Source organism: Callorhinus ursinus, unplaced genomic scaffold (genome assembly GCF_003265705.2).
Source record: "Callorhinus ursinus isolate GAN/ISIS: 27379988/994484 unplaced genomic scaffold, GSC_fseal_2.0 scaffold5, whole genome shotgun sequence".
NCBI classification, from domain to species: Eukaryota; Metazoa; Chordata; class Mammalia; order Carnivora; family Otariidae; genus Callorhinus; species Callorhinus ursinus.
This window is the reverse complement of record NW_027397067.1, coordinates 5,347,879-5,372,504: the sequence shown is the minus strand read 5'-3', so window position 1 is coordinate 5,372,504 and position 24,626 is coordinate 5,347,879. Positions and strand designations below refer to the sequence as shown.

Sequence of the window (24,626 nt, the reverse complement as noted above, 5' to 3'; positions counted from 1 at the left end):
AAACACTGAAATGCAACATTGTTATTAGGAGTATTTTCAAGACAAGGCTTCCCTTAATATTTGCTCTTATAGATTTAATTAAAAGAGTCAAAATCAGATGAGTGAACATATGTCAAGCAAAGGTCATGAATTACTGAATAACTAGCAATTAAAAATCTTAACAACAAGGTTTTTGGTTAATATGGCCATATCCTCTAGTTTCTCCGTAAGTAGGTTATCTATCAAATATAGAAATGGCATTTAGTTTTATTTTGTTAATTTCTTAAAAATAAATTTGTTTTAGACTAGAATGCTGGTGTATTAGGGGTATAAACCAAGTTACATATCTAATAATAAGATCAACTAATTATTTAATATTTTTATGTAGCAGTTAAAATGTTTTTTACATAATCCAAGAAATATCATTGAAATTTTGACATTCTGATGATTCAGGCATGTTTTGGTGGAAAACAAAAGAAAAACATGTATGTTCTTTTGATATTGCTAAATCCCAAAAAGTGTATTGTTTATGTTCATTTACCATTAGACTATGTTTGTGTTTTTCTTGGCTGGAATTGGTGCTACACAAATATGATGCCCTTGTTTAATCCAAATACACTAGTTGTAAGAGAATGTTTAACTCACAGCTTGGATTAAGGTAATTCTATTGAAAAAAAATGTGATAGCTATTACAATACAGAATTTTGATTCATATTGAAATAACAATTTAACAGATAAAATATTGAAGTATTATTTACATCAACAAAACACTCAGACAAAAGAGAAAAAAGGTGAAAAGCCTAAGAAATTCACAATTCAGAAGTCAAGTTTCTGGTGCCTGTGCTGCCCCTGTTAGGTGTCAGGCTCCTGTCAGCTCTGCTGAAGGAGTGGGGCTCAGCATTGCTTCTTCTGAACTGACTACAATGCCATTTCCCCACCAGCTACAAACGTGACTGACTTTTTACCACCAGTCAAATTAACAGTCCTAATAAGCAGAATATGCACACCTTGTCAGTGCCCTAATGATAGTTACATGGCACTTTTCTCTGTGGAGCTCAAAGTGCTAACAGACATTAAATACTTGCTGCTCATTGCATCTGCATAAGACAAATGCAAAATTGCACATTCCTCTTTTACCCATGGGAGACTCGGACCCACAACATGCAGCCTCTCCATAACCATCCAGAGCCCTTGGTGCCTCCCATCTTTCACTCCCAGCACAGAGCACTCTATTTTTATCATACTGTGACCACAGCTCTTTTCCATAGTACACTATCTCTGTGGGTACCGATAGGCATGACACATTGGATCTGCTTTAAATTCTGATGCTAATATGCTCACCATAGTTCTTTTGAACTCTCCCCTCTTTCTTCAGGACAAGCTTGGTGAAACAAATTGAATTCAATTTCCGATCACAAGCCATCACCTCTCCCAGAGCCACGGTGTCAAAAGAACAAGAGAAGTTTGGAAAAGTACCATTCGATTATGCCAGTTTCGATGCCCAGGTTTTTGGTAAACGCCCCCTCATACAAACAAGTCAAGGACGAAAAACACCACCATTTCCTGAATGTAAGCCTCAAATTCTAATCCTTATTCCCAAAAATGCATCTTTTCTATGTGTGTTTGGGGCTGGGGGTGTGCTCAAATACAGAATACATTATTTACTGCAGGGAGAAGAGAAAATATATTGTACAGCGAAGTAAAATAAGGAAAACAATGATAAGTTGATCAGTATTCTGATTTTACATGAAGTTACACTGAATATGGTGAATAGTTAATGGATTATTCTCCAAATATCATGCCATTGTTGGATTGAAATACTGTAATTCTAAAGAAATATTTAATTCACATTTAGCTGGGATTGGGATTAATGAAAACTGTAATAGTCATCACAATACAGTAATTTTGATTCATGTTGGAATTATGGAAATTTAACAGGTAAAATATTGAAATACTACTTAAAATAGTATTTAAACCAGCAAAAGCATTCAGACCCAGAGAGAAAAAGTGAAAAGTCCCAGAAAAAACTCACAGTTTAGAAATCAAGAATTTACAATAGGTTCAATATGTGTGACTATGGAGATGTTTATCCACATATTGGAGAATTAATATAGAATCATTTAAAATGTGTTAATACTGTACTGGTAACACATCCATATAGAAGATCATGACTCAAAGATGCTATAATATGCACAACTTGGTGTTTTTACTAACACATTTCTTCAAGTGTTTTAGAGTCCTTGAATAGTCTAATGAAAAGGTAAGAAAGTGAACATTGGGAAAAACCCAGGCATGAATCTTGCATTATGATATCATAAGGAAAGAAGTGAAATAATTCCCCAATTTGGGTCCTCCATAGACTATGGATTCTTCACCACAGGCAAATCCATGGAATCCCTTTGATCTCATACCTCCAGACCTAGACTGAGTGCTCTTGGAAACACATAATATGGGCTTCATTATGTGATGTTGGTCACTTCTTTGAAAGAACTAGAATGTTATATAAAACCTAGCAGTGATAAACATATTTGAAAGGAGTTGGCCCATTAACAACATGTACATTATACTCCAAAAGACATTTTATCTATTCTTTCTAAAAATAAGGCTCAGCTTACATAACACTGACAACCTGTTAGATTCGGGGAAAAAATTATATACGCACACATGCACGATGTTTTCTATTATATACACGTAAAATATACACATATGCATACACATATACATATATGTTTAATTCAAGCGAAGTTAGTTAAAAGCATTCTATATACTCATATAATACAGATATTGTTTAAAAATGCAAACGTTCAGTGACATTTTTTACATTTTTATAATTGTAAGAATAACATTTGGTAATGTTTTAAATTACTTCATGAAAAAGAATGATCAAAGTTAGGAATAAAGAATATTTGCCGCAAAATAAATAACTAAATGCTTTTATATGATTCCACTTAAATCTTGGGTGTTTCTCCTGTAACCTTGAGCGATGTTTACAAACACCCAGAGTGAAGAGAAATATGGTTAATTCTCTCTCTCAGTAATACCTTGGTGCCACAACAGAAACATAAAACAGAAACTCAGCCTTGATAACTAAATTGCCTTTCTGCTCACCCTGAGAACATTTGCTCTGTCCTTTACTTATCATGCTGTACCTAAATATGCAAAATGCTAGCTCATTAAAAGACTCTGCCATTTATTTAGTTTCATCTAGTTGGACATTAAGAAGAACTTCTACTAGTGTAAGCACAAAACAAACCTGCATATCAAATAATAAAAATGCAATTCTATGTCTAAATATAAATTGTTACTGTGAAAACAAATATCGAAAGGGTGCATTTTTTTCCTCTACTGGAATAACTGGTCTTCACACATACACAGTTAATAGATGTACAAGCCTTAAGCCTCTCTAGTCCCTGATGGGTTTTGCCAGTGTCGTTTTAATCCATAATTTTTGCCATGAGTGCTGCCAGTGCACCTGCCCCATAACATTAGTTATAGAGTTTTTACCGTAAGAAGTGAAAATACAAAAAATATTAAGAGAACAGACATTCTTCCCCAGCCATCACATCATTTGATCTGTGAACTTTTGTGAAAGCCAATCTGAATAACTTTCATTGAGTGTACCAATAGGTAATGGATCCTGTTTTAATTTATTCTTAACATATTTTAATGTAAGAAGTTATATCTCTAAAACAAATCTATTTAATGACTAAAACACGTACATGCAATTTGCTAATCAAATCTCTCTTCAACAGCAAAGCATTTTTCAAATCCAGGGAAATTTCCTAATCGACTGCCTAGTGCAGGCGCCCACACACAGAGCCCTTGCCGTGCCAGCTCTTATAGCTACGGTCAATGTAGTGAAGACACCCACATAGCAGCAGCTGCTGCCATCCTGAACCTTTCCACCCGCTGCAGGGAAGCTGCAGATATCCTCTCCAACAAACCACAGAGTCTGCATGCCAAGGTAGGCCAGTCCAAGAGCCCGGAGGGTGGGCCAGTGACTGAACCGTGAGAATAAACTGCCTTTCATGTTCCTAACCACATTCACTACCATGCCGCTCCCCACCCCTAAAGCACATCCCTTCCTCGTCTTAGGGAGAGACTCAGAGGAACACGAACAGGGATGAGTTTCGTGGCTTCAAGGAGGAGTGAAGGAGTGTTGTTCTTGAAGGCGGTATACCAAAGGCTGGGGAGAAGAGAGTGATGGAGCCTGGTTGGGGAGATTTATAGACATCAAACCTACCTTTGTGTCGGGGACTTTGGCACTCAAGAAAGAGACTTGCCATTAAAAATCAATCTGAACAATGGAAGCTTTTTCTGTCTGCAAATCAAAGATGGTAGGAAATGTTTGACTATGCAGTGACTTGTAAAACAGTTGCAGAATTGACTCAGGAGATTTTATTATTGCACACATTACTATTGTATAAGGCAAGAGTCTCAGGTGCCACGGTGTTCTCAAAGGACACTGAGTAAAACCTGGATACATTAAGTTAACAAGAGATTGGTTCAGGGGGACTTTTGAGAACTCAGGGCATTCAAATCCAAAATCAAATTCTGTGAAGTTTACGAAGATGTCACATTTCTAAGGCCCATGAAATTAGTCACGTTTCTCTAATAAACCTCTCCTCCCTGACTGACAATGAGGAGGAGACACCCATATTTATGATACCTTGACGACAACAACAAACAAAAAGATCCTCAATGTCTCCACTTTTGAGGAGGAGGGGTTTATCAGGCTACAGAGCAGCAGCAATCCTCAGATCCGAAGAGGGAAGGTTAAAGCTGCTCCCGCAGTCCTTTGGAGCCTGGAACTCCCATCTACACAAAGGGCTCAGTGAAAAGAAATTCTTTTCCTACCTAGACGGCTGAAGCCAGCTGAAGCCAGCTGAAGCCATCTGAAATAAAGTGCCCAGGCTTATCTGGAGAAGAGATTTTCCCCTTGCTTTAAGTGGGAGATCTCCTGGGTTAAACCCTAACCCTGAAACTCAGACAATTAGATAGCTCTCTTTTTCCCTGCAAGCGCAGCCCCATCCCTGGTGTGGTCAGCTGCTCACCTGTGCTGTGCCAGGCCTTCAGGAGAGCAGGGAACGCGGTGCCATCGAGCATTTGACAGAAGAATCAGAATTAGCTTCTGGACAAATCTGAGCCAAGTAAACCCCAGGAAGAGTTGGTGGCCAAAAACCACTCAAAAACAATTTTTAAACAAATGAGGTTCTTAAACAAAGAAAAACGCATCCTCTGAAAATTATAAAGAAAGTTCTGAGCTTGCCAAATTCAAAGGAATTCAGGTCAGAAATTATTTACATCAGAGAATGATTTAGGGTGTTTTACAGCATTACTTTAGTTCATTTTTATTCATTTTGTTAAAACCTGAATACATTTCTCCTTTTTAAAGGGACATTCTAATGGGCAGCTAGTTGGAGTAATACTAAAATATCTTCCTTCTTAGGCTTTGTTTGTTAAAGGCTGTCCTTTGAGAATAAAAGGACCACTATTATAATGAGTAATGCTGCTTAAATTATTTGAGCAAATGATTGTGGAATGCGTGCTTTCCATCTGCACAGGTAGATTTGTTTTGTTTTGTTTTTTGAAATTCTGCCCTTAACCTTTATATTCTCCATGTTCTAGTAGTTGCTGGAGCCAAACAATGAATCAAACAAAGATGACCAAAAACTGAGGGTATTTTCCCTTATCAATATATGTTTTCTTCTTTTCTTGAATACCTTCTGGTCACAAACGTGACTGCTAAGTTGGCACATTCCAAAAATCCTAATAATTGACTTCTGCGTCTATTCTCACACTCCTATTGGGAGCATGCCGTGTGCCAGAGTTGCTCTATGGAGCAGATACTTCCGCCCAGGGTGACAGGAACTGCCCTGTGGGTCTCAGCCTCCATACAGCCAACCAAGTCTTAACTGCAGAAGCCAAACCATGGACGTGATGAGGAGGATGGAAGAGACAGAGAGAGTACCAATCGACTCTTAGAAGGAGTTTGTTACATTAGCAGTTTAAAAAGCCATTTTCCTACCAAAATGATCTCATTTGACATAGTGGTGATTAAAAGAGGATAAATATGGCACCCTACAGTGTCGCTTTGTGCAGAATCCTTCTTCCAGGCTCATATTCTCACACAACTGTAGCAATTTGCAGAATTCTGTTTAGTTGGATCCTATGTTCTAAACATAAAAGAGAACCTCATAAATTCCTAAAACCACAAAAAATAATCATTGTAGCAAAAAGTGAGAAAAAGCCAAAGTAATTAACCCTGAAAAATGGCCTCTGATCAAACAGTGGCCAATGTAGGCCATTTCTATTCAGTGTTTCACTTTACTTTGTGACCTTCACTTAATATAGGATTAGCTATATATAAACGATCTTCCCCTGTTGAATACTAGCCTGATTCTCTATCCACTATGACTTGATTTTTCCTCCATGCTGGTTAGTTTATTTCTGCTAGCCAAAATCCATAGTTTTCTTGAGCTTCTTATTTAGAAAGAAGGATATAGAGATGTACAGATTTTCCCTACTCTTGACTTCTGTAGCTGAGCATAGAAGCATTTTTTGATGTATAGAGAGGTATTCTGGCAGATGGACTCTTAGTTGTACCCACCAAATGGTCTATGAGGTTTGGACTGCCCAAGTCACATGTTAGGTCCTGCCACAGACCCTGCCTTCAAGGAGCTTATGGGCGAAATGGAAAAAAATGGTTGTTCCAGGTAGAGAGCTACATTTTCAGAGGTGACGTTTCTGATGTCCAGGGGAGGCATGGGTGGCTTTAATCAGAATCTGGGTGAGGGCAGATTTCTCATTTTCCTTCTGCCTCCATGCAGTACTTTCTGTGATGGAATGAGCTTCTCTGACATTGCTTAAAGAGCCCAGTAGGAGAACAAATTACAGGTCAGGCTGTCACATGTGGGCACAACCTTTTTAAAATCAAACCAAAGGACATTAACCTTGAAATTGCCTCCATACCCACTTGTTGGGGCTAAAACTGATCTTTCTCGTGCTACCTGCAAGCTCACAACTGACTCTGAGTTTAGTGGGAAATCTAAATTCATGATTTACAAAATCCCTATTCTTATGGAAAATAATGGGAGCAGAGGCCGTCTGCAGAGAGGCAAGAGAACTCTGAGTTCCAACACAGTCTAAAAACAATGTAAGACAATAAAGATATTCCACAGTGTTCTTCTCCTTCCGAAGTTTCCCAGCCCCACCTGACTGTCTACCCAACACTAAAGCACTTCCTTCATGGACTCTTTCCCAACACCATGTTGAGAAAATCAGTGCTAATATTGCCCACCACTGCCTAGTCGAGTCCATTATATTCTGAAAGTAGATGTGAAAAAGGAATTATTCGTTTGTTAAAATATTATATGTTAAAAAAAAAAGAAGATAGCAGGAAGGGAAAAATGAAGGGGGTGAAATCGGAGGGGGAGGCAAACCATGAGAGACTATGGACTCTGAGAAACAAACTGAGGGTTCTAGAGGGGAGGGGAGTGGGGGATGGGTTAGCCTGGTGATGGGTATTAAAGAGGGCACGTACTGAATGGAGAACTGGGTGTTATACGCAAACAATGAATCATGGAACACTACATCAAAAGCTAATGATGTAATGTATGGTGATTAACATAACATAATAAAAAAACTAATGATGTAATGAATGTTGACTAACATAATAAAATAAAATTTAAAAAAATACAATCCAGCACGTACACAACACATCTACACCACCAAAATTACCTGTATGTTGCTTTAAGTATCTCTGAGGAATCAAGTCAGAAGAAAAAATTGGTAATATCAATATTAGTGGGTATCATAATGGGTAAGGGTAATTTGTCTGAAGTATTCAAGTCTCTTGAAACTAGTACTTTCATTGGTTCTAAGATTGGTATATTGTCCTTTGTTTTAATTTGTAATTAATATGAGTTTGTAAAACGTTCATGGGCCACAACCTCAAACACCCCCCTTTCGGTCTGACCACCGTTGATGCTGTTATGAGTGCAGCATTCAGTAGAAACAGGCGGCAGGCATAGAATGAGCACCCTGGGTTTGCTGAGTTTGCTGAAGGCTGTCCTCTGGCCCCTGAGAGCACGTGCCAGCACGTGTTGGAGACACTCCCTGTTTCCTTCCTTCCTCCCTCCCACCCTCAGCAGCAGAGGTACAAACATGCACACGGTCTATCTTTATCCTGATCACTTCTGCTTGCCAAGCATTCTGTTGTTTGTTTTGGTGTTTTCCCCACCTGTTTAGACAAAGTGACATATGCACAGTGTGCCTTAAAAGAAAACAAAAAACTGACACTTGCTTGAAATGTTTAAAGTTCAAAGTCTGTTTTGTGCTTGAATAAGGCCTAAGAAACAACATGATAACATGTCACCATCCTCGCTGCCTGATATCAGAAATAGCCTGATGGTTCTTGGGAGGGTTAGAATCTAAAAGCAGCCTTTTTCAGTAACTTTAATGTCATGTCAGATTATACCATATATTTTGAGTGAAATATTATGAGAGACTTGGGTCGGAGATCACAAGGAACCAACTGATCTGTGTGTATATATTTAATAATTCTCTCTTTACCTCTGCATACGGTAGCATAGGGATGTGTCTTTTGGCATTTGGAAACCCAATCAAATTATTATTATTATTATAAGTTGTCATTTATTGAACACCTACTATGTGCCAGGCACTGTAAATAAGCACTTTGCTTACATTAATTCTTTTTAATCCTTCCAGAAACTGTAAAGAAGGTATCATCCCATTTAGCAGATGAAGAAATAGTAGTATGGGGACATTAAATAATTTTCTCCAACTGGCACAGCTATAACTGTTGGAACTAAAATTTTAACTCATACCTGTCCAACTTCTTATGTTCTTAAAGATTTTACCATCATGTCTTATATAGACTGCTGGCCAACTTAAGAATTTTCACTGACTTTGGTTCCAAGTCTCAAAGATTTTTGGAAAATGGTTATAAATTTAATTTTAATTTCATACCTTATGTCAGACACTGATTTCTCCCCTGAATTCCATCATTCTATTTATATTGAGTAAATTTCACAAGTTTACACTCTGAACTTAACTGTGTTAATACTCAATTACTATTTGGTAAGAATAAGATACTTTAATTTCATTTTTTATTGTTAATACCCTGCCTACTTTGAAAACATATTTCAGATAGCTTTCAATACAGAAAAGATACTCCCCAAACAAAGCACCCTGAAGCAAAAGTGAAAGAACATAAGCCAGAGGATGAAAACCAGAAGCTAATTACAGCAGAAACTTAAGCTGAGGGACACTTAATTTTTGCACTTCCTAGTATCCAAGTCAAAAATGAAAAGATGGTGGGTGACCCCTCTTGTGTTAATAGAAAACCTGACAAATATAGAAAACAGTGGTGTCTTGTTATATCTGTTTTGAAAGTTAACACTTTTCACAGTAGACCTTTAAGGCAAAGTTATCTTTCTCTCATTACCATCTTTGAATGTGTAATTTTTAATTGTTAGAACATTATCATGCTGTCATTTGCCTGGAAACTATTGGAGACTGGCCTTAAGACTATCTTTTAAATACAAGTACTGTAATTTCTGTGTTTTCCCTTTTGTTCTTCAGGAAACAAATTTCTACCCTTTTCCCCTGGTTGTAGGCATAATAGGAATGTCAGGTTGTTTCCTGCTTTCCGTAATAGACGTCTTTTCCTTGTTGTAACATAATCCTCGTAATTATGATTTTACTGGTTGCATAATGTGCCATTAAATAGATGTAGCATAATTTCATTAATCATTTCTCTGTTGATGGGCATCTGAATCACTTCTCATTTTATGGTGCACATAAGGATTATATAACAAATAATTATTTCAGCTTTCAGTTGAATAATAATTTATATTTATTAAATTACCTTTCACTAACAATCTCCTCTACATATAACATAAGCTCTTTGAAGGCAGGAACAATATATTTTTCAATTTTCTTTCTCCCAAAATATGGAGGCTTGAAAACATTAAGTGCTTTCTCAATAATTTAATTAATAAATACATCATACATGGCATTGGTACCTCAAAATTGGCTGAAAGTGATGGTCCTTGATGTTGGCCCTAACTTGGAAAGTACATGAATAGTATTAGACCTATGTCTACACTAAAAAAAAAACCCTTTAAATTTAAATTTAAATGACTAAAATAAGGATCCAGAACAGCGAATGGCACTTTTAGAAATCAGAATGCTAGAAGTCAGCAGTGGGGATCCATGTCAGCTGAATGTTATGCCCTCCTGCTCCTGTGGCCTCTCCCACCACCCCCTCCTTTGTGTGCTGCCATTTGGAATTTCAAGCACAAACAGAAGTGATGTCTATTGATACGGCTCTGAATAAAAAAATCCATGCAGTAAACGTGTGATCCACCCATCTATGGGCAGAAAGGGACCCTTCTCTGGTACTGTGTGTAATTGTTGAATGCATCTGTGCGCTCACTTAAAGCCCATCTGTACCCTGCTGCCCAAACGTGCTTTCTCCCTGTCAAGTCAGGTGCTCAGAGCAGCCGGCTGGGGCACAGGATATACAAGAGCGCCTCTTTTAAACATTAGAAGTGATTTTTTTTCCCCCAATCAGCTCGTGATTACTCAAGATGTAGAACATAACAACTCCGAGAATCTCTAATTTTTTTTTGTTTACTATTTGGAATTTTTTTCTGCAAAAACTAAAATATATATTAGTGTTGTCTTGGAATAGTTGATATTTTTTTCAGGGAGATCGAATCTGCACTATTTATGGGTTTTGCACTATAAAACTCTGCAGCCCAGTCACATGGCTTCTTTTTCCTAAGCCATCTGTCACAGAGGTCTGGAATTTTATGTGAATGTTGGTTGTGCAGTCTTAACCCAAGTTTTTTTTTTATTTTTTTTAATGAAAAATGTCAGCAACTACAATATTTAGCATTTTACTTTACATTGGCCATTAAACTTGATTACTATAGCTCTGTTTCATTGCTATAGTTACATATCAGCTATGAAGCCAAGAATTATTTTGATGTGCTCACAGCAGAATACATTGTTGTACCATGGAGAGAGCACATGGCACTGATATGGTTAATATCTTGGAGTTTTGTAACTAAGGTTTATTAATGCTGGTATAAAAACGTATTTGATATTATACAGATGGCATAAGATGTTGTGGTTACTAAGTTATTATCCCGGATAAGCTGTACTGTCAAATTCAGGGCTTAAAACTATCACAGGAGATTAAACTATTTACTAAAAAGGACAGAAAGATATAGCCAAAGCATCTTAGTGCAAACGTATTAGAAGTATATTTACCTCCCACAAATATAACAAAGCATATCTACCTCAGAGGCTGAGAGATTGAAAATAGGAACTATGCAGGTGAAACAAGCAAACAGAAGAGGTGCCTCATTTTCCAAATCAGGTGCAAGCAGTGAGCCTTTGGAGCACAGCTACGTTGGCCCACACCTCAGTGGCAACTGTTGGGGAGGGGGAAAGGCAGAGTGTAAATGGGGAGTTAAAATAAATCCCCCCGGGGAAGTAACTGGCTACCATATGGGTTAGGGATCTTGCTAACGTATTCAAAGAGACTCCTGCTTTGCCAGCCAAAAGGGAAAAGAGCCGAGACGTTGTCCAAGATTTAATCGTGAATTGATGGATGATAGTGAAAATACGGAGAGGTATTTATCTGACCCACTTAGGAAAAAGACAAGTGAGCTCTTCCCACGTTCTGAGTCCTACTGCATGGCAGTAGGGATCTAGTTGGGACTTGTACCTTAAACTACAACAACAACAACAAAAAGATAGCCAACGATATTGCAAGGAGAAATGCCGTGAGGTGTAGTGAGTTTTAAGTCTCATACTAAGTGTCTGGAAAAGAATCAGTTTTATTCTCAAGTTTCACTGTACAGCTTACCTCCAAGCAGGCCTGATGGCTGCAGATACCTGAAGGCTTCCAGAATCAACAACGGTTTGCCCTGTCTGCCTCTGGCCCCCGCCCCCGCACGTTAACAAAGCTTTTCTGGTTCAAGTAACCCAGGGGAAAATGTCATGTTCGTATTAATCTAATATTCCAATAAAAATTCTCTTGCAGCTGGCTATTTTTGCATATATTCACGTTAGATTAATACTGCATTGGGGGTGAGCTGGGAAGTAGTGCTGGGCCTTTTTATAAACTCAAGTGTTAATGCTATAAGTGATGAATTGAAAGTGATAATTCTGCAAACCAGAAAAGGAGATTTAAAGCTAAACTTCAAAAAAATATATAAAACAGGGTTAGCCAATGCATTTAGCATTTGGAACATCTTATTTATATTAGATTCTACTTTGTTTAAACCCAGAAACACGAAGCTCACTAATGGTGCTGCTCTTAAAAGTCTGCCTAAGAATTGAACATTAACCAAAGCAAATCAGAAAGCTAGATTTTAAATCAGATATACTTACATAAAAGCTTGCATTTAAAATTATCCTTTAAAAGCCCCACATGGCTAGGCTATAACTGCAAACTGCTTAAATGTTTTTCTGTTTCCTATTGTATACCAGGGAGCCGAGATAGAAGTGGATGAAAATGGCACATTGGACTTAAGCCTGAAAAAAAATCGAATCCTGGACAAAGCTGCACCCCTAACTTCCTCTAACACTTCTATTCCAACTCCTTCCTCTTCCCCATTCAAAACAAGCAGCATTTTGGTCAATGCAGCATTCTATCAGGCTCTCTGTGATCAAGAGGGCTGGGATACTCCTATCAACTATAGCAAAACTCATGGGAAGACAGAGGAGGAGAAAGAGGTATTGTTTCAATATGTCAATCACTAAGTTTAAGACAGAGCATGATTGGAAAGTATTCTTAGCTGTTTCCTCCTATGTTACTTTTTGTACTCCTGTTTAGATAACACATAATTCTGTACCTTGTTTTAGATTTTGGTAAGGTGATGATCTTAAATTTCATCAGAAACTGATAAATGAATCCAATTTTTTCTGTCACTTGACTAAAATGATGTCACTGAGTGAATTTGATCCCCATCAGGGCTGCAATTGTGTGCACTGCGTGAGAGATTATATTAAACATCCCTTCAGATGCAGCAGGCTGTAAGGTGCAATGTATTACTCAACACTGAAATGCCAACTTACTAACTCTTTCTGAACCAGAGGGTAGAAAATGAAATCAAATCAGGGATTAGTAAGAATCATGTCAAAATCCTTTCCTTGGTTTCATGAAGGAACTATGCTAGCCTATCTACGTCTAGAGCCATTGGCTGCGGTGTTTGGATCATGGGTGTCTAAATTGTATCAGCCTCAAAGTCAAGGGGTGCATTTGTGTATTTGGTTATCTTTGGAGTAGCCAGGTGTCGTGACTGTACAGGTTCATCAAGCCTTCATCTCCATAGTTTGAGCCACCTGGCCTAGTCTAATTAGCCATCATTTAGTGTCATCCAAAAGAATTCATGGCCAGAAACCTCCACTATTTAGACTCTATATCATTGCAAATGTGACCCTAATTGTTACAGTAGTGATTCATTTTGCTTTGCTGTTTGTCGGGAAAGTTGATACTTGCCAGTTGATGTTTAAAGAAATAAAATAGCCACTGTCTTTGGAAGGGTGCACCACCTTTTTCATCTTTTTGAAGTACAGAAACTTTTGGGGGAAAAACTAATTTGATGTTAGCATATGCTTTAACATCTCAGAGCATAAGTTGACATAAACAGTAGTGATCACAAGATTGGGTTGTTTCTCCCATTCCCCTTCTTTCGTTCCTTCCTCCCTCCTTCCCTTCCTTCCTTCCTTCTTCATTCCCTTCTTCCTTCTTTCTTTCCTTCCTCTACTCCTCCCTTCCCTCCCTCTCTCTCTCTTTTCCCTTTTCCTTTCCTCCTTCCTTCCTTCACTCCCTCCCTCCTTCTTTGCTTCCTTCAGCACACTTTCCCTGGCATCTCCATGTCCGGAAGTAACATAGGTCCCAAGGAAGCAGCACCAAACTTCCCCCACATGTATGCTCAGTCTGATAGGGACACTGACAGGTAAATAAATACAGTGACAAATGGAATAGCACGAGCAGGCACACAATGAAGAAATAAAGGAATGCCAACCCTATGTACAGTGGTCAAGGATGGGTTCCTGAAGGATACCCCAGGATCCAAGGCAGACTCTGTGTCACCACCACCCACACCATCACAGAGAAGTGGGAGGGGAATTCACACAACAGCAGTTTCTGATTCGATTCTGCCATTCTAGTCTTAGTCATTTTATTCTGTTTGGCTTTACAAAATTTGCCTCGAGTATTTAGGGATGGTCTTAGTTAATCTATCATAACACTATTTTAGAAGAACCATTTCTAAAAATAATATATGTTTGATTCCGATCATTATAAAACTAATACCTGCAAAGTATTAGAAGCTGGTTTACCTTAAGTGATGACCACAGATGGGCAAACACGTACCTCTTCCCTCCACCACATCCCCCCCTGCCATTTTGGACTTGTGCAAAATAACAGAAGTTACACCTAACTGCTGTTTATTTTTATAATCTGGAAATCTGTCAGTATGCACATTAACTGATCATTCTGCACAGCTGGTCCGAAATGGAGGTCAGGAAGCAGTGTAAGTTGTTGAGAAGTGCAATCACGATGAGATCAAGATTGTTGATCCAATCCCACTCTGTAGAAGCCAGCTTTAGAGAAAGGGAATACCCTCTCATTCATAAAACTGCTTCATCCCCAGCTAGTCCAATAGTCAATGGCATATCCCACTCTACACCACCAAAAGGAAACCCAATCCTAGTTAGGAGATCCGTCGATGGGGGGTTCAGTTAAAGTCTCATGTCACATGAAGGACTATATTTACAAAGTAAGCATAACTGTGCTCCTATTCTTGGATGAATCCCACTAGGATAAAACCTACCTTGTTTGGGAGCATCTCAGTGTCATGTGCAGGGTGGGACTTAGACTTTCTGTCCCCACCCTTGTGACTGCTATAAATGGACCATGGTCAACAATCACCAGAAATCTTCCTTCCAATGTCAGACATACTGATTCAGTCCTGAGTAGTAATGAAGCAAATTTGTGTTAAGTGGGTTCTTGTTTTCATTTAGGGTCTCTTGTATTGTTTTAACTGGGTTATGATTTTTGGCCTCGGCAACAATGTCAACAATGTCCTCACATTCTGAGACATTCCTCTCATTTGGAGGTCCAGTAAGTACCTCAAGAACCTCCTTGGCTATATTTCTTATCACTCAGATAGCCAGAGTATGAGGTCTCATAACAAATATTTTCTTTATTTCCAATCTCATTTTTTTTGCATAATTCCAAAAAACATCTGGATTCACCTTGGCAGCTTCATGGATTCAATTGGAGTATGTTCTTATCTAATGCTTATATATCTGTGACAGTGTTTTTTTGTTTGTTTGTTTTTTAAGATTTTATTTATTTATTTGAGAGACACAGCGAGAGAGGGAACAGAAGCAGCGGGAGTCGGAGAGGGAGAAGCAGGCTTCCCACTGAGCAGGGAGCCCGATGCGGGTCTCAATCCCCGGACCCTGGGATCATGACCTGAGCCGAAGGCAGACGCTTAATGACTGAGCCACCCAGGCGCCCCCTGTGACAGTATTTTATTTCCCAGCAATTTCATGGGGAAAATGGATTTGGTTAGATTAGATTTCTGCTCTTTGCAGAATGGCTTACTTATTCAGGCCTGACAGTACAGACTTTTACTGCTACAGTTTGCAACCTAAACATTCTGGAATCTGGAATCGAGAAGCTATGTGGAGATTCAGTGTCACTAAGAATGACAAAAGAGGACTTTGAAAATGCTAAGTGAATTCATAGAATCAAGGTGCTTGCCCTAGGTTTGAGTTGACAAATCGTTTTTTTAGAGAGAGTGCACCCTTGCGAGCTTGGGGAGAGGGGAGGAGGGAGAGGGAAAGAAAGAATCTTAAGCAGGCTTCACACCCAGCACAGAGCCCCACACTGGGCTTGATCTCAATACGCTGAGATCACAACCTGAGCCTAAATCAAGAGTCCCACGCTTAACCAACTGAGCCACTCAGGCACCCCAGCAAAATATTTTTTAAGCTTAATTTTTATTGTCACGGTGATCTGAGCCTGAGTGACTCATTGCTTGGGGATATTATACCTGATGGGGACACACTCACACAAAAGTGCTTCTGCAGCACTGTAACTCCATAAGACAGTTTTTCACCCCTCCTTCTTTGTGCCTTCATCAGTGCTGAGGTAATCTACAAATAGACAGTATTTATCACCCTGTTCTGAATCTTATAAATGAGAACTGTGATACTTGCTAGTTATTATTTTGAAAAAAATAGATTGTATTTAACATCCTCGTTGTGAAGATAGCAGAGGGACATTGAGTTCAGTAGGAATAGTCTTATTATTCTAACAGTCATGTCTCATTATCCTAAGTCATGAAAAGCAGGATTATGGTCAAAGTTTTTGGAGGAGAAATGGAAGCTCAAGGAGGTTAAATTGTTGGTCCTTGGTCCTATAGAAATTAAGAAATGGGCCTGGGCTTCCCTAAAATGAAGAAAGAGGAGAAGGAAAAGAATGGAGAGAAGGAAAAGGTTAAACAGCACATCAAAAAGTGGCAACAGCTAGGGAGTATGGAGGACAATTAGAAAGGGAAGGGAAAAGAGAAGGAAGAAGAAATGGTGCTTGGTGAGGCACGGGGAAGCCAACAGTGGTCTACAGTGCTTCCCAGGGCAGCAGGACCAAACCTCCCCTGACCGTGATCTACAGGATACGACCACACAAACCAGTCACGGGAAGTGGTCCGTGCCTGTCTTTTCCAATGAGCCCCACCTGGATGCTGCACTCAGCTCAGGCAATATACTGTGAATGTTTGAAGACCTGGTGGTGTTCGGCGCCTGATCTGACACCTGGTCCTTCCCACGGGCACCTCCACCCTTAGCCCACATGCCACTCACACACGTACACACACACACATGCACAACCAGAAACAAGAGTGATTATTTCTAATTCATTGTTATCTAGTTCATATGCACAACAGTTGCTTAATTTTGGTGGTAATTTTCAGAAAATATTGTCTGTCTCTCTTAGTGAAATAGCCTGTCCAGATGCCCCCTAAAAAAAATCCTGAATCTGGAAAAAACTCAAAAAATCTCGAAAGGAAAGTGCTGAGAAATAACTAGGGCTGTCAGTTCCATTCAACTGTCAGTTCTCCAAAGATTTCAGGGTTTAAAATGTTAAAAGTGCCAGATGCTATTATCTGTTATTCATGTTACCATTATGTTCTGGTCTTTACTGAAATCAATATAAACTTCCATCTGTACATTGAAGGAATTTCATTGCATCCATATACTTTCTAAAGACAACACGTATATGCCAGATTCTCTCTTACATATCCACAGGATAAAATTATCATTTTTAAAATTATACTTTAAATTTCAAAATAATTCTTCCAAATGACATTGGCTTATTTTTTACGGGGTGCTTCTTAAAAATTTATCTAATATAAAGTGATTGTGCAACAAAATTAAGAATTCTTTCAATGATGTTCACCTGTATTTTAGTACATATGCTCTCTGCAGGTTTCTTGGGGTAGGATGCTGAGCAAAGAAAAGGAGAAAAGACAATCATTTCATAATGTAATTGCATGCATATGAGTCCATAGTTTTTACAAGAACACACGAAATATTTAAAAGCCCATATCCAGTGAAATTATCCTTTTAAAACATTACCACATGTTACTATACCAAATTAAATACCATATATTCTGCAAGCATTATTTTTATATACATTTTAGTTACAGTAATAACTTAAATTTTCATAATTGATGATTTTTTCAAAATCCCTTATTCCCTTGTCTCCCATAATGTATAGATTCAGCAGTCAAATGATAGCTGATAAAATTTATATGTTCATCTATAAATGTACATGCCTTTAGGAATACTTTGTTCTTAATTTTATCATAAAGAAAATAATAAAAAGCTCTTTTTCACTGTATGCCATTTTTTAAAAAAAATTAGCATCTAAACAGAAAAACAAAGGCTGTTCCACACTGAGGCAATATTGGATTTAGCATTTGTATCGACTTTCAAAAAGCCAGGACATTTATAAATTGTAGCAGAAAACACTACTAAATCCAGATAGCACCAAATGGAATAGATGGTGGTATTATCAGGTTTAAGGTCTTCTTCTTCTTTTTTTTTTTTGCTTCTGTAATCAGTATTTTTATTTTAATTTTTTAATGTTTTTATTAACATATAATGTATTATTTGTTTCAGGAGTACAGGTCTGTGATTCATCAGTCTTACACAATTCACAGCCCTCACCGTAGTACATAAGGTCTTCTAATTAGGAATTGCCTCATGTTGGGCATTTATACTGTAAAACTTGAAAAGGAGAAGCACCATCCATTTTGCTATAGATTCCATGGAAGTAGCTTTAAAGTGGTACTTCTCTTTGTATCTTAAAGGGCACCTATGATCAAGCACCCATTTCTCCTTATTTTTAAGTGGTGTACTATTATCTCCTACTATTTTCAAACATATACCAATTTTAAAATGTGACAACTTAGAACTATAAATAATATGAAGAAAGAAATTGTACCAAACGAGGTTTTATTTATTTGGCCTGAAGATAGAGTTACTTGAGATAGTTTACCAATGTATTTACCACTGTATGGCTTTGTGGAAAATGACTGAATTGCTATCCAAGTAATTAATGAAAAAAATTACACTTAACTTTATGACTGAGATCAAGGTGTAAAATTTTTCCTTGGTACAGAAAACCCAGATGTTTGTTTTTCCATTGATTTTCAGTATAGACTTAGGATTATTAAAATTAAATTTTGCTATCGCATGTTTATATCCATTTAACTTAAATGAGATTTACCTTGAATAATTCAAAGAAGTTTTCTCATTTTAAAGAGATCAGTACTTTTGAGAATTAGAATACAGTTTTCTATATTAGTTAATCTGATTTTAATATTAAATCCAGGAAGTATTATATTTACTGGATATAAGCTTAAGATGTAAGTAAGCTAATTATGTAATTGAGGAAAACCATCGTTAGTCTTCTGTAAGATAATATATCAGATGGTAAATAAATTATTTGAAAGGGTTACTAAATCTTCCTTATGAAATCAAGATCGGTATTAAGCTTAACAGAAGGCCACAAAAATTAGTGATAATCCAGCAAGAAATTCCATCCAATGACTAAAGCATTACAAGATACCAACTTAGCAAAAGAGGTCACTTAAGAAAAATAGGAAGTGATGTGAGAATAAAAGCAATTATCTGGAAAAAATAAAATTCAATGGCTAAATATTGTGGACCACTTATTACATATTTAAACAAATAATTTAAATCTTACTTATTTGTATATTAGAAAGGACATTTTGTTAACCTAAATTTACTTATTCTTTTTTGTTTAAAAATTTGTGGTTCATTTTTGCAATATTTCTTTTGTTTTACCAATGACTGCTGTGTATATAAAGAACTATTCTTATGTTCTCTAGGAAACATTCATTATACAATAAAATCTGAAACGTATTCGTTATATAGCTCAAGAAATGCCTCTGTGGTTATATTTGCCAAAATGTGAACTTTTAAAGTTGTCCCCCATGAATTGCAATTTTTCTTCACCAAGGATGGAGGTCCGTAATAATCAGAATATATCCTTATACTTATTACCTTATTAATTTTATGTACAAATCCTATGAAGAATTGCAGCTTAAGTCATTAAGCTAAAACTCAAATTCCTCCCTGATGTCTTCAAATACAGTTGTCTTTACAGTGTAGCCTAATGCCTTCTGTGCTTCTGTATTTTTTTTTTTTCTTCCAGAAAGACCCAGTGAGCTCTCTAGAAAATTTAGAGGAAAAAAAGTTTCCTGGAGAGGCCTCCATCCCAAGCCCTAAACCCAAGCTCCATGCAAGAGATCTCAAAAAAGAACTAATCACGTAAGCAATCTTTACTGGCATATTCTGTGAGATTCTAGAATTAGGAGACTCAAGTTCAAAATTTTGAGTAATAATATCCTGGTTTATATGGTTGACTTTAGGAATGTTATAGGACAATTTCAGCCAGTCGATAGTTAAATGTTTCAAACATACCTAAATTTATGCTTAGAACTAAGAGGATTATGGGGAAAAAAAGTGTACATGATGTGATTTCATGCTAAGAGATGATTGAAAAAACAAAAACAATATAAAGCAACTAGAAATGTTTATGTGTTTTGTTTTGTTTTGTTTGGCTGCTCAGAACTTTTCACTGTGCTCTGCTCCACTGAGTCAGGCTGAACTCAGCGTCTCCATAGTACCATTTACTAGTTTCGTAGCCTTAGACATAGTTTTTAAACTCATTTGAACCTCCAGTTTCTTAAATGTAAAGCAGGGCTATCAATAGTCATCTCATGAAATTGTGAAAATCTAAGGAAACAACCTATAAGAATATATAAAATGCTTAGTGGATAGTATGTTTTCATTGTGTGGTAATTATCACGGCTCGTGGCATAGACCATTAAGATATAGTATTCTAAGCAGGATTATTGCATTTTGCCCACTAAAGGCATAAACATTTTTTTTAATGGGGAAGTACATTAATTAATGTCTCTATTGAATTTTTTTGAGAAATTAATCACATTTAGTTAGGATTTAAATAATTATTACATTGAAATTTTAAAAATATGACGTGTTTAAGGTACAGATGGCAGCCATTTTCTTTTTGACTCTGCAATAAATATAAAGTCCCTAAAGTCTGTCAGCAAGTTAATGTTTCTTTCCATAACATAATTATAGTATCGTTAGCATATGGATGATACAAAAAACCTACTACCCATAGGTCTAACCTCTCTAACAGACTCATAGATTCTCCTTGAAAGCAGAGGCCAGCTTTTTCTTTTTGAGGGGAATTTTTCCACTTAATTTTGGAATTCCGTTAAAAATCACTTAACGTTTTTCACTATGATGAGTTTAGTGATACTATAAAGTCAGTTATGATGATGGAGTGAAAGATTCAGAATCCATTCTTAAATTTAGAGTCACATCTTTTTAGGACTAGTTGGGTTTAGATATTATTCTCTCTGTGGCAGTGGAATAATTGTTAATTTATTCAGTAACTATTTTTTGCCTGCCTACTATGTTATGTTCTAGGCATATGTCAGATGCTGGGAATATAAGGGAACAAATTTGAAGTGAACTCTGCACTTCTGGAAAGTGCCTTGAAGGAAATGAATAGGGTGTCGGGATAGACAATGTTGCTTCTGGGTCGGGTGAATGAGTCAAAAAAATGTTTATATTTTGATCAGAAGTTCTTAATCTGATACCTACTGACCCCAGAAGATCCAAGTCAGTGCTTCAGGGAGTCTATGAACCTTATAACACTTAATGCAAATGATTATTTGGGTAAGGGATTTTATGGCTTTCATCACCTTCTCAAAGGGTTCTGTGACTCAGGAGAGTTTAAAGACCAGGGCATTCGACAGCAATAAGTACTAGTTAAGACTACAGTAGAGGCTGGAGAGGAACAAAGTTTCAGGGAGCAGGGGCCCTGAGCTGAGCCCTGAGGACTAGCCAGATGTGGAGAGACAGAGTGCAGGCGTGGACTCAAGCAGGACGGGGCCTTAAGAAGAGTGCCTGGTTGCAGGTTTGCGTGAGCAAACCACAGGTGTTTAAACAGGAAAGTGAATTAATGGTGTGGTGCTTTAGGAAGAACAGTGTGCAAAATTATTCTGAAGCTGGAAGATCATCTAAAACATTGATGTGAAAAAAAAATAAAACACTGATATAAAGATTCAGACATGAGATCATGAGGCTAGAGAAACTATAGAAAGAAAGGGATAGAGTGCTCTTGAGGCCTTGAGGATGCACATGCTGCTGGCCCCTGACTGGGCAAAAGGGAAGCCCACAAAGAACACAGAAATGAGGCCCTTTAGAGACACAGGAGGACGACTAAAGAAAATGTCCTGATGGCAGCCGCTCCTAAGTTCCTTTTCTACTTCACCTCCAGTTATCTGGCAGGGGAGTAGAGATCCCAGGATAGATGGTAAGTGAGGAGGAGAAGTGGGAGGTGTTTCAGGCAAACACAAGGCAGGAGCCATTGTTTTTCTACAGTTAGATCCTTAGCAGGCAGTATAGTCCTGCTTGGGTTGTGTTTCACACGAGGGAGTGAGTGACATGCAGGAAAATATTTTCTGTATGTAAATGGTGAAATATTAAAGTATATTCATACACAAATATATTCAAAGCTGCCAATTAATGAGAGTTTCTAGCAAAAAGTAACTCTTCCACTTAGCCACCAGCATCTGTATGATCTCTTCTGAATCTGAATCATTCTCTTCTGAATCAGCACAAAAGTATGTTTCAGTTTTTCTAATAAAAAAATTAAAGCCCCTCTCTTGACTTGGCTTTCACCTTGACCCCCTGTTTCTTCTTCCTTTCATAGCTAAGCTCCTCAAGAAAGTGTGACCCTGTTTCCCACCTGAATTTCTCCCAGATAGGCCTCCATTCTCACCGTTCCACCACAACCATCCGTAAGCCCTCCAGGGAACCCATCTGTGTGTGGTATCTTGGTCTTCGTGACCCTACTTGATGGGGCTGCCAGACTTGACAGAGCTGATCGCTTCCTCCTCTGTCTTCTGCACCTGGCTTCTAGGGTACCACACCTTGGGACAGTTTCCCACCTCACGTATTACTCCTGCTTAGGCTCCGGTGCAGCCCTTCCAAAGATGGAATGTCCCAGAGTTCAGTCCTGGAACCTCTTCTCTCCTCTGTCTACATTCAGTCCCTCGGGTTCTCGGTGTTAGAACCATCTCTGCTCTGCGGACTCCCAGGCGTGCATCACCTCCGGACCCATTTCCAATGGCCATGGGGAATGAGCTCTCCCTTCTCCGCAGGACCCTAGGGTAGGGTCTACCCCTCCCTCTCCACCAGCTGCCTCTTCTCCTGCTTTTCCCTAAGGCTTCAGGGCCTCACGGTTGCTATTCCCTATGCCACAGACGTCTGCCGGGTGCCAAAGCCCCTCATCCTCCCTCAGCTCTTCTCTCAAATGTCACTTACCCGAGGAGTCTTCCTAGCTGCTTTCATTCCCCACTCTCAGCCCTGATGCTCCTATCCCCTGTTTCTGGAACTCCTGTTGTCCCTCAGTATTTATCACCTTCTAATGCACTCATACATTTTGCTTGCCCACATCCTCTGTTGTCTGCCTTCCTAACAAGAATGCAGGTCCCAGGAGGGCAAGGGTGTTCTTCTTTCATTGATTTTGTTCTCTCCTACATCCACACCATTGGTACATAATATTTACTGCAGTGCCTCTTACTTCCCCAACTACACAAACAGTGAATTGGGAGCAGGGAACACATCTCAAATGCTATTACAAGCCTTGCACATAGAAAGTGTTCAATGAAATTATTCCTAGTGCAACACTGATATATTGTGTTGATATGTGACTGATTTTTAAATAATCTTAGACTGTATTCTTTATGGATTTCATAGGCAAACATTACTGGCTCAAATATGATTTTCTCTTATGAGTTTAATGTTCACTTAGAACTTGGTAGCTGGAGCAACGTGATGGATGAGTACCAAACACTAGAGTTTAAATGTCACTGAACATTGTTTCTTCCCAGAGGTGACTTGGGGTCAGCCATATACTTACTCCCTTGTGGAGTTACTTCAAGTTTTTAAAATCTTTTTAAAAATTTTTGTTTTTTGATTTTTGATTTTGTTTCTTCATATTACTCTGAATATCTTCAAAATTGGCAAATTTTCATCATTTGGAAGTAGATTTTTGGAAATTGTGAGAGTCATTCCAAACTAAATGTAGTGTAAAAGATTGATAATTAACCTGCATTACCATTTTGAACAGAAAAATGAAGAGAGATTATTTTGTAATGAGCACTTCTCACTGGGACAAAGCTAATACAAAAGAGGAAGGGTTCTAAAAACATTGGGACAGGTTTTGAAATAGAATTTCATCATGAATTCTTAGGAAATTAACTCTATAGAAACCTCATGGTTCTCTCCTCATTTTCATCCCCAGACTGATGAACACTTCAGTGGATACTGCTGATCTTTATGTACCTGTGTTATACACTGGTTTTGTAAAAGTCTTACTATAGTTGCATCCTTTTTCAAAAATTGTGCTTTGCTTTATGTTTCTTTTTTTAATTTTATTTTGTTATGTTATGTTAATCACCATACATTACATCATTAGTGTTTGATGTAGTGTTCCATGATTCATTGTTTGCATATAACACCCAATACTCCATTCAGTACGTGCCCTCTTTAATGCCCATCACCAGGCTAACCCATCCCCCCACCGCCTTCCCCTCGAGAACTCTCAGTTTGTTTCTCAGAGTCCATAGTCTCTCATGGTTCATCTCCCCCTCTGATCTCCCCCCCTTCATTTTTCCCTTCCTATTATCTTCTTCTTCTTCTTTTTTTTAACATATAATGTATTATTTGTTTCAGAGGTACAGGTCTGTGATTCAACAGTCTTGCACAATTCACAGTGCTCACCATAGCACATACTTTTCCCAGTGTCTATCACCCAGCCACCCCATCCCTTCCACCCCCCACCATTCTAGCAACCCTCAATTTATTTCCTGAGATTAAGAATTCCTCATATCAGTGAGGTCATATGATACATGTCTTTCTCTGATTGACTTATTTCACTCAGCATAATACCCTCT

The 24,626-nt window shown here is 38.0% G+C and overlaps 1 protein-coding gene across 4 annotated transcripts in view; it reads left to right on the top strand.

The window, feature by feature from the left end:
• The window catches only part of ST18 (ST18 C2H2C-type zinc finger transcription factor), a 111,699-nt gene that overhangs the window by 59,306 nt on the left and 27,767 nt on the right, over nt 1-24,626 (top strand). For all 4 annotated transcript variants that reach the window (XM_073892763.1, XM_073892761.1, XM_073892762.1 and 1 more), the window contains 4 exons: nt 1,355-1,548; nt 3,732-3,943; nt 12,511-12,756; nt 19,781-19,896. In XM_073892763.1, the coding sequence (XP_073748864.1) occupies nt 1,355-1,548; nt 3,732-3,943; nt 12,511-12,756; nt 19,781-19,896 (768 nt within the window). The remainder of the gene's footprint in view (nt 1-1,354; nt 1,549-3,731; nt 3,944-12,510; nt 12,757-19,780; nt 19,897-24,626) is intronic.